The sequence below is a fragment of the Labrus mixtus genome, chromosome 9 (genome assembly GCF_963584025.1).
Source record: "Labrus mixtus chromosome 9, fLabMix1.1, whole genome shotgun sequence".
Classification (NCBI taxonomy): Eukaryota; Metazoa; Chordata; class Actinopteri; order Labriformes; family Labridae; genus Labrus; species Labrus mixtus.
The window spans coordinates 1,024,580-1,035,189 of record NC_083620.1 but is presented as its reverse complement, the minus strand read 5'-3'; the positions used below and the strand labels follow the sequence as shown (position 1 = coordinate 1,035,189).

The following is a 10,610-nucleotide window of genomic DNA, read 5'->3' as shown; positions in this document are numbered from 1 at the left end:
ATTGAACTTGTTGTATTGGGTTTATTGTTGCTTGTAAACTGGCACTGGTCAAGAAAGTACCATGTAGCAGAAGAGAGAGGAGACTTGTGTCTTAGGCTGTCTGAGGCGGGACCGCCCCGTCACAGTATGGCTTCATGGAGAGGGTCTGGCTAAGCTGATAGGAGAGAAAGGATCAAATCATTTAAATATGTCCAGCCACTTAGTGAGTGTGCTTTAAGTTAAGAGTAGCCTCTTTTCTTCTTCTTTCTTTGGTCCAGACCCCTCCCTTCAGACCCTTCAGACCCTTCAGACCCCTCAGCTCTCATTTCTCCATGAGTGACAGCTTAATGATACGCTGTAACTCCGCCTCCTCTTGGCGCCGCCGAAGCTCCGCCTCTTCCTGTTCCCGAGCTGAGATTTCCATGGCGATGCGAAGCTGCTCGTCATAGCAGCAGTTGGTGGGCTTCTTCTTGGAAGGGGTGGAGGAGAGGTTGGATTGGGGACACGGCTTGTGCTGGGGGGTCCTTGGGTGAGGATTGGGAGGGGGGTTAACAAAAGACGAACACAGGTGTAAATTCAGTCAGAGTTGCAGTGGATTATTTTCACTAAACAGTTTTTTATATAATTAATGTTTTAAAATCATTTAGCATGGCTATAAAACATGTTTTGGTTTCCAGGGGTTAAAATTCACTTTGCCTGTGTCCATGTTTCAAACTGATACATAGTTTGTCTTCTGGTAAAGAGACCATCCTTGCAAACATGTCATATACAAACTTCTTTTCCAGCTCCACACTTCATGGGTTAAAAAACTTGTTGTTACTGACTTCAATGTAAGTTGTAGATTGAAGTTTAGCTTAATAAGGAACCTGTGATCTTTGTAATGACTTCACTCTCATGACTCATTATTGATAGCTTATTAGAAAGTAGACACAAATACAATTAAAAAAAGACATAACTGACAACAGTCTAAAAAAGAGACACACGTGCACAGACTTGACATAAATAAATTATTGTAAAGTCTATTGTCCAGTAAAAGAGCCCAATATTGTTATGAGAGATTATTTCAAAAGTGAACAATCCTAAAGAACTATTTTTCCACAGGATGTTAAAAGTGGATCAAATGACATAACTGGACCAAAAAAGAAGGTTACCACATTCTATTCTGTTTTCATCTCAAACACATTGTCCTTCTCCATGGATTATTTAGTTTCTTTGGATTTCACAAAGTTAGGAATCTCAATGACATATTTAGAATACTTCATTTAAATCAGACAAGATTGCATTTGTTTTTTGATTTTTTTTACCTCTTACATGACCGAGAGACACTCCAAGCCCTTTTAGGATTTGAATAAGTACAACAAGTTAACATGCTTGGTTTCATTTTGATTTAATTTATTTACAGTCTGTGTATCTGCCAACAGATCTACACATAGGGAAGACATAAAATAATACTGTGTCTAAAGGTAAGAGATGAAGAGTCTTTCTTTCTCTCTCTCACAACACAGCCGACAGGAGGGGAGAGTCTGGACTGATGTGAAAGAAACCTTTGATATCAAAGAAATGGAAGGGTGCAAGATGTTGAAGAGAAACCATCGACTGACTGTCACATTGTTCTACTAAAGAGAAAGAGGCATGCTGTAGGAGAAGTCATTTGATCTTGAATTACAATAAATGCTTTTTATCTTTATGTTCCTCGTCTGACTGCTGTTCATTTGAGTGCTACCTTCTCTGTTTCTCATCCTCATCTCAATCCAGCATGCAACATGCAACATGCTGTGCCTTTCACCATCTCTACAAAATCACTCCTCCCAAAAATGACTTTCTTCAATTCAAGTCTGCCTTCCTCTTGTCAACAAGTGATTGGAAGGAGAAGAATGACATTTAGTGATTTACAGAGCAAGAGGAAGAAAATGACAGAAAAGAAAGTTACACAGGAGAAAAGAAAAATATATTTTTACCTCTCTAGGCGACTCGGGTCACAGGAGAGAGGGATCGTTCCTGGTTTGCTATTGGTCAGTGCCTCCCAGATGGTCACCTACAGAAAGTTGCACAGGAAGTGTGAGTGTGGAAAACAGAATAATGGACGGATGAAGCGATGGCATCTCATTAAACAGATGTGTCCTCGCTGCAGGTTTCTTACCTGTTAATGTATGCTCATGTCACATACAGCACAGGGACATCCAGCTGGCTTTATAATGAATTATGTATCTGAATATAAATTATGAATACTACTACTGATACAGCTATTACTGATAAGATGTGATTGAAGTGAAGGAGCACCTTGTAGCATTACACTTTTAATGTACATCTTCCATATCTTCCTTCTTTAATCATTCAATGTTTTTAGTTTTAGTTTTATCTTCATGGATAGCACACTATACCATATTTATTATGTGTTGAACCAGAAACAGCCAGCGCTCACTGACATTCTGTGAGTATTCCAGAGATCTGTTTGTTTGTTTCAGGGACTGTCAGGGACGCATAAGTCAGGAGCAGGTGTATGCTGGGGGCAGCATCTGTGTGGATGATAAAAACAGGATCAATAAGATGATTCAAAAAGCTGGCTCTGTGATTGGCATTAGACTCACTTGAGATCACTGTTCATAAGAGAATGAGGACCAAACTTAAAACTGTTTTGATCTATAAAGGCGATCCTCCACATGGTGTTTTTAAAGGACTCTTTAGTGATGTCACAATGTTCCACTGAACGGCTCAGGAGCTCCTCTGTTCCTGCAGCAGTCCGATATTTTAATGAACATTTTTAGTTTGTTTAATTGTGTGTATGAACTGACCAGGTGACAAATGAGTTTCCCTGCTGGGGATCAATAACATTTTCTAATCTAATCTAATCTGATGGATTTGAGTTTGTAAAGCACTTTTCTAGTCTTCTGATTACTCAAAGCGCTTTAACACGGCAGGTCACACATTCACACTTATTCTCACTCTGATGGCAGGCTGCTATGTAAAGTATCAGCTACACATTCTTACACTGCAGACAAAGCAGCTGGAGCATCTTGGGGTTAAGTGTCTTGCCCAAAGACAAATTGGACATGTAGCTGCACGAACCCCCAACCTTCTGGTTGAGAGATGACCGACTCCACCACTGAGCCACAGCCTGTTTCTCATTCTAGTAGATGCTGTTAATCGCAGAGTGTCAGCAGTAAAGTCCATTAACAAACGCTTCACTACTGTATGAAGAGATTGCACGACTAGTCAGGACAATGTCCCACTGCTGAAGGACGTTATGAAAACTGGTCAGCTGATTCCTCTACAACATCCCCCTCTTCTATTAAAGCTAAACCAAATACATTGTGAGCAGACCCCTTTACAAACTTACATATATCCCAGAAACGTTAAATAAGCTTGAAATATTAAAAAGTGAGGAGGAACCGGCAATCTTTCCTAATTCAAGGAACTAAAATAAGCTCAACTAGCTCAGCTGATTAAAATGATATCTGCAGCAACAACTGTCAGTTTAGCAGGCCAAATGAATTGTCACTGGGTAGAAGTGAACAGACTGCTTTTCATCCCTTTGTCTCCATCTTTTGTTGGAAAAATGAACAAGATTTCAAGTGATAAATGTGCGACTGCTATAAATTCAAACTGAAAGCGTCTGGAGAGAAAAGTCAGACTGACTGGCATAGCAACAGAGACTTAGGAGGCAGAGCTTATCCAAAAAATCTTGAAAAAGTTCTGATTTTGAGTTGTTTGACCAGATAGAGGATAGCAGTAGCTCACTCTGTGGGGACCGGAGGGTCACCAGTTCAACTGGCAGAAGAGTCAGAGTATGGAATTGGGATTGGAGGTACCAGTTCACTCCCTAAGAAAAGCTCTTTAGCGAGGCACCAAAGCCCTAACTGCTCAAAAGGTGCCTGTTCATGTGCAGCTGTCACTCTGTCATCTCTTCATGACAGAGTGACGGGCAACATGAATACATTTCTTAAGGTCTTGTTAGTGCATGTGTATAACTCCTGTGTGTTTGTAGCATATCTCTCAATAAAAGAGTTTCAAAGTTATATTTCCTCTTGGGGATTAAAAAATATAATTACATTTAGGAAAATACAAATCCCCCCCCTCACACAAGCCCACCTGATCATACTCGGAGCCGGCCTCCAGCAGACTCTGCTGGATTGCAAATTGGAGAAGGTCTTCTGCATCATCCCTCATGCTGTCTCTCTGTTTGCCACCCAGCATGGTGTATCCAGGGGGGGGCTCAAACACACATTGGGGAATCTCTCCTCCACGACATGACACTGCAGCACATGAGGGAAAGGGCAAGAGATGGCATTATGGGAAGTCAAACAACACTTTCTGAGTTAAAAGAAGACAAATCCAGATTAGGACTATTTCAATTATTTGGAAATATATTTTGCAACTGAACTAGTAGTCCATGTATTTTTATTATTTATTTTTTTTATGGGGAATTCTAGCCTTTATTTGATAGGACAGCCGAAATGCCGGCTGCTGCAATGAGGACCATAGCCTCCCCACATGGGGCACACGACATTACTGCTAGACCAGGGGTCTCCAACCTTTCTTCATCTGAGAGCTACTTTGAGATTTCTCTTCATTTCTCAACATTTAGCAAAAACTTTATCATTCAAATCGCTCATATGTATTTACACAGCACACATCAGCTGAATGAAGCTTCTGTTTGTACTCTGTGAAATTATCAATACTCTTAAATTCACATCAAGGTCCAAGAAAAAAACCTGAATATTTTACACTTCTTCTTGTGCCACATAGTGCCACTATGTTGCTGAAAATTCACATCAATGTCCAAGAAAACAATACTGCTTTACACTTGTTTTTATGGGCCAAATATATGAACTGTAGTCAGATTTTTTTTTTAACACAGTCGGTCAACCTGCCCCCAAGCTACCTGTTGGAGACCCCTGCTCAAGGCCATGTATTTTTTTAACATTTACTATTTACAAAGACTGATAAGGATTACATCCAGGATTTGAGAATTGGTAACCTTCACATTGTAAATGTTGTCTCCTCTCTGCATTGCTGCAAATTTAAATGGAACTTATGATCCAAGTGATAGGATGATGAAAGTAAGACAAAACCAGAACAAAGAGAACATATCAACATACAGTAGGTGATAAATCCTGCTTATGACTGTGTGATACTACTGTCAGCACTATATGTGAGATTCAGAATCAGCTTCTGACTACATATCTGTTGAAAATCACTTGTTAAAGTCTCCATTTTCAAGTTGATTCTCAACACTGTAATTTGATAGGAAAGAATGTGTCCTATGCTGTTATGTTCTTACTGGTGGAGCTGGAGCTTGACACACTGGAGGAGTCACTTCCTGGAGAAGGGGTTTCTGTCCTCACAGTCTCTCTCTGTACATCACCCTCCACCACAGGGTCATTGTCAGCACGGACCCCTGTCCCCTCCTCGCAGCCGTTCAGGTTACTGAATGTGATCCTAGCATTCAGGATGTGGTAGAGAGGGATCTCTGAATTCAATAAAAAGAAACAGTTAACCAAGAGTCTCCTTTTGAATACATTGTTTTCTTATAAAAAATGTCATTTTATCTCACTTTCTCCCTATTTTTATTTTGTTCAGTTGATCTTTTATCTTTTTATTAAAAGTAAAACCTTGCATCATTTCTTTAAGCCAGCCATCCCCTTAACTTCCCTCCCTTCCTCCTTCTATCAGTCTCACTAACTGTATCTCTGCTCTCACCAATCTTGACAGGGAAGCCAGGTGGCAAGCGCAGAGTGATGAAGTCACGCAGCTTAGCAAACAGGGCGTTTGAGATGGCCATGAGATCAATGATGGGCACCACTTGTTCTGCCAGAGACAGAGGATGGGACTCACACAACCAGAGCTTGGCTTTAAACCTGGAAACAAGAGACCACACACATTACAAACACATTCTGAATATTATCCAAAAACATCGGACCTTAGTAGTATTTTAAAACCATGGAGGCAACATTCATGTATATAGTTATTTGGCCAGAGGAATACAAATATATGAATGACATCAGCTTAGATTGAACATCAACAAACAGCTGTTATATATATATTTCTTTTTTTTTTATTTAACCAGATAAAGAACCCATTGAGATCAGAATCAGGAAGGGTGACCTGGCCAAGAGGTCAGCAGCACATGTCAAAAGAAAAGTTACAACTAAGTGACAGTATAGCTTAACAATATAGTGTTTTCAATAAAAAAGAAAGTGTGGGAGCTATGACACAACAATAAAACAACAATTTAAGATTTTAAAAACACAGGCACTGTTCAATGGTTTCACACTGTCAGTCCCTCAAGATAGAACGGAAAGCTCCAAGTGGAATAAGTTCAGGGAGTTTTAATTCAGTCTGTAGAGTATTCCATGCAGAGGGGGCAGCAAAGCTGAAAGCTCTTTTTCCTAATTCAGTCCTTACCCGTGGAACAGATAGAACAAGTGTAGTACAAGAACGCAGGGCATAGCGACTGCTTGTTCTCTGTAATAAAGCACACAAATATAAAGGAATCAAGGCTAAAAGAGCCTTATAAATTAGGGTCAGCCAGTGTGCGTATCTGTGTGCACTCAAAGAAGGCAAGTTCAATTTCAAATACAATTCACAATGGTGGGTGAGACGACTACAGCCAGTGACAAATCTCAGTGCCGAAGAAAAATAGTGTCCAAGGACTTGAGACATTTGGACGACGCACTCAAATAAAGCACGTCCCCATAATCAAGAATGGGCAAGAAGGTCGCTGTCACTAATTTCTTTCTGACCCTGAGAGAGAAGCAGGTTCTATTTCTAAAAAAGAACCCAAGCTTCATGCAAAGTTTAGTGACTTAAAATGCTTTAAATGAAAGCTCCTGATCTAGGATAAAACCCAAGTACTTGTAGTTTAAAACCTGTTCTATAGGTTTTCCTTTAGATGTTACAATATTTGTAATGTTCTGTGGTAGCACCTTTGTACGAGGAAAAACCATGAGCTTGGTTTTATCTGTGTTTAATACCAATTTAAGATCATATAAACGAGACTGGATAATATTAAAAGCAGCTTGTAAAAACTCAAACGCCTGGGTGAGTGAGGTTGAACAGCAATAAATAATGGTGTCGTCTGCATAAAAATGATACATTGCATTTGACAAGTTATTACAGAGATTGTTTATATCGATTGAAAATAAAATGGGTCCCAGCACTGAACCTTGGGGCACCCCTTTAGTAATGTCCAGAAAGGAAGAGGTAGTTCCAGCCACCTGAACACATTGTGTTCTGTTGGATAGATAATTGGCAAACCAGGCAGCTGCATGTTTAGATAAGCCAGTGTGATGTAAGGCTTGAATCAGCAGGTTGTGGTCAACTGTGTCAAATGCTTTTGAAAGATCAATAAAAAGAGCGACACAATATTTTTTGCTGTCCAGAGCTTCAATTAAATCATTTAGGACCTTCAGCCCAGCTGTAACAGTGCTGTGCTGTTTTCTAAAGATTGGAGAGATAAAATATTATTTGATTCTAAAAATTCCTTTAGTTGGTCACTGATGATCCTCTCAACCAATTTAGCTAAAATACACAATTTAGAAATTGGTCTATAGTTATTTACATTTGTGGGTTCACCCCCTTTTAACAGGGGGAGAACAAAGGCCGACTTCCAGATTTTAGGAATTTTGTTGCTGGTAAGACTCAGGTTAAAAATATGTGAGAGAGGCTCAGCAATAAAATCAGCAGCCAACTTTAAGAAAAATGGTTCAATTTTATCAGGTCCTGCTGCTTTACTTGTGTCCAGCCTCTTTAGTGCATTGTTTACCTCAGTGACAGATACAGACATAAACTCAAACGGGCAAGTGATGGGTCCACTCACAGCCTGCGGAGTCAAGGGTGTGTTAAAACTAGCCAGACCAGCAGTTGTCAGTTCAGGGTTTAGTGACTCAAACAAGGATCCAGCAGAAATAAAATGATCATTAAAACAATTTAGTATGTCTGTCATATCAGACAGTGTACCATATTGAGTAATTAAAGAACTTGGTAAGTCATTAGTTGTCACATGATTTGAAGAAGATTTTATGACTTGCCAAATTTTTTTAGGGTCATTTATATTCTTTATGGATTAATTTAAGTAGAAGTCAGACTTAGCACTCTTAATAAGGGAAGTACATTTATTTCTAAGCTGGCGAAAGCTGAGCCAGTCTACCTCTGTCTTTGTTTTCCAAGCCCTGGCCCAAGCAATATCTCTCTCTTTGAGGAGGTTTCCAATTTCAGAGGAAAACCAGGGATTTTTTCGGCCCTTTACCCTAAATTTTCGAAAAGGAGCATGTTTATTGACAATACGTCGGAATTCCTCATGAAAGTATTCCAGAGCCAGCTCTACATCATCAAATAGAGCAACTCTACTCCACTCAAAGGCAGCTAGATCGTGCATAAAAGCTGAGCTGCAAAGGTTTTTAACATCTCTTTTGCATATAATATTGGGCTTTGACTTTGGAAGCTTGGAGTTTCTTGTAGCTGCAATGGTACAATGATCACTCAGGTCATTTGCAAACACACCTGTATCCATGTACTTGTGGGGAGCGTTTGTTAAGATAAGGTCAAGTAAGGAAGATTTTGATGGGTTTTTAGTATTGGGCCGAGTTGAGGAACTGATCAATTGAGTTAAATTTAGTGAGTCACAGATAACTTTTAGATTATCAGACGAGGCAGTCAACCAGTCAAGATTTAAATCACCAACCAAAAGAAGCTCACTGGAATTAAACCCGGTCACGCAAGATGCAAGAGAGGCTAGGGCTTCAGGGGAGGCAGAGGGAGGTCTATAACAACCTATAATTGTGAGAGATTGGCCATGGGAGAAATCAAGCTTCAGGACAAGGAGTTCAAATTGTTTGGTGATGGAGAGTGAGGATAACAGGGTAACATGAAATTTATTTTTCATATATATAGCCACTCCTCCACCTTTTCGAGGGCAATCACATCGATAGCAATGTCCTTGTCAGAGACTGCTTTACTTAGCCAGATTTCTGATAAAAGAAGGATGTCTGCATTGGTTGACTGAATCCAGATTCTAACAACATCTAGTTTTGGAAGCAGACTCCTAATATTTAAATGAATTAATCCTAGGCCTGTCCTGGCTCTGAATTCATCAGGAGTACTAATGTTATTTAAAGCAGGGCCTGGATTCGGTTGTACATTGCCTGATAGCAGGAGTAAAAGTAATATAAAAATTATCTGCTCAGAAACCTCTTTCTGCTATGTAAGGGACAAAGAACAATGAAATGGACTCCTGAAAAGGAAAAGCCATCTGACAGTTAAAGGATGAAGGACAAACGATTGGTCAGAAGGTCTCAGCTTCTGAACCGAAACAGGATATTAAAAAATAGGGTTATTAAAACAGTAATATCCAAACCAAATGCTTCAATATATTCAGGAGACACTGCAGGATTCCCTCCTTTGAGTTTCTGCACTTGGAAATGAGTTTGAAGGGTGACATTAATGTATGCATGGCTTCCTGTTCTTTTACTGTAATCACCTCTGGGTCTTGGTGGTTAGCTGGCATGGGTGGCCAATGTCCCTCTGAGTTGGTAATATGCCGGGGTTGAAGTATTCCTCGGCTGTCAGTGCTGCAGGATTGGTCACAGCAGGACAGGACATCTGGGTTACCAGGGCCTGCAGACAGTTAATAATGAATCTTTAAAAACTGCTTTATAACATGTGGTTGTTATTTAAAATGCTAATCAATGCCACCACTCAAAGATTATTTTTTTAAAGTGTAAAAATGTAAAATGTGTTTGTTTTGTTATGAATGTTTGTAATTTTTTTGTCTGGCTATTGTCTATTTGGGAACTGACTTCATACTTAGATTTTGAGCATTTTTCAGCATTTAGCAAAAATGTTATCAGTGTCTTATTTCATTTATTTTAACAGGGAATGTGATTGTTCACTGCTTCACAGTCAATGGCTAAAATACTCATATGTACACATAATTACAGGAGGCAGAGGCTGATACAGACTTCAGTAACAGAAAATACATTTTTTATTTTACATTGTTGCATTTAAAAAACAGCCGTGCACAAATCATTGGAATATCTTTTGCAGAGCAAATACTAGGCGTGTGTGTCTCAGTGTTTTTAATCAAGAATAGAGAGGCTTAAAGGAAGAATGTGTGATATTTTACACATAAATACAGCAGAGTATATCCTATGTCTACAACGAGTGGCAAGCCCTAGACCCGCCAGCTGTTGTACTGTTGTTGGAGCTGTGTTTACATCATGTCAACATGGACGGGACAACCTTACATATAAAACTGTTTTAGTCAAAGATAAGAGAAAAGAAGGATAAACTAGTCTACTCACTGATTATTTGGATGTCACGTAAGTGTGTTTAGATCACAGTCATTCTGTGTCAATTTATGTGCAATATGAAGCTATGAGCTAAACAAAGTGTGCTAACATTAGCATGCTAACACAACAATTCAGGTCACAGGCAAGTGCAGCTCGAGCAAAGGACAATTTTGTCTGCCGCTTGTTCTTAATGGTGATTAGTTATGGTGTGTTCTAATTCATAACTCCTTCATGTGATCGTGATTGGAGAGGGGTTGGAGGTGTGCTGCTGGAGGAGTGCAGAGGCTTCAGAATAGAGGAGGTGTCAAACAGCAGTTTGTTTTGGTTTAATGCTGGGAACAA

General features: G+C 39.6%; 1 protein-coding gene across 2 annotated transcripts in view; it reads right to left on the bottom strand.

The window, feature by feature from the left end:
* Position 1: 1 nt before the first annotated feature.
* ankrd13b (ankyrin repeat domain 13B) overlaps positions 2-10,610 on the bottom strand; it is a 35,932-nt gene continuing 25,323 nt past the window's right edge. For both annotated transcript variants that reach the window (XM_061045826.1, XM_061045827.1), the window contains exons 10-15: positions 9,458-9,594; positions 5,680-5,837; positions 5,261-5,449; positions 4,069-4,232; positions 1,938-2,014; positions 2-503 (exon numbers count right to left, since the gene is read on the bottom strand). In XM_061045826.1, the coding sequence (XP_060901809.1) occupies positions 302-503; positions 1,938-2,014; positions 4,069-4,232; positions 5,261-5,449; positions 5,680-5,837; positions 9,458-9,594 (927 nt within the window). In that variant the 3' untranslated portion in view covers positions 2-301. The remainder of the gene's footprint in view (positions 504-1,937; positions 2,015-4,068; positions 4,233-5,260; positions 5,450-5,679; positions 5,838-9,457; positions 9,595-10,610) is intronic.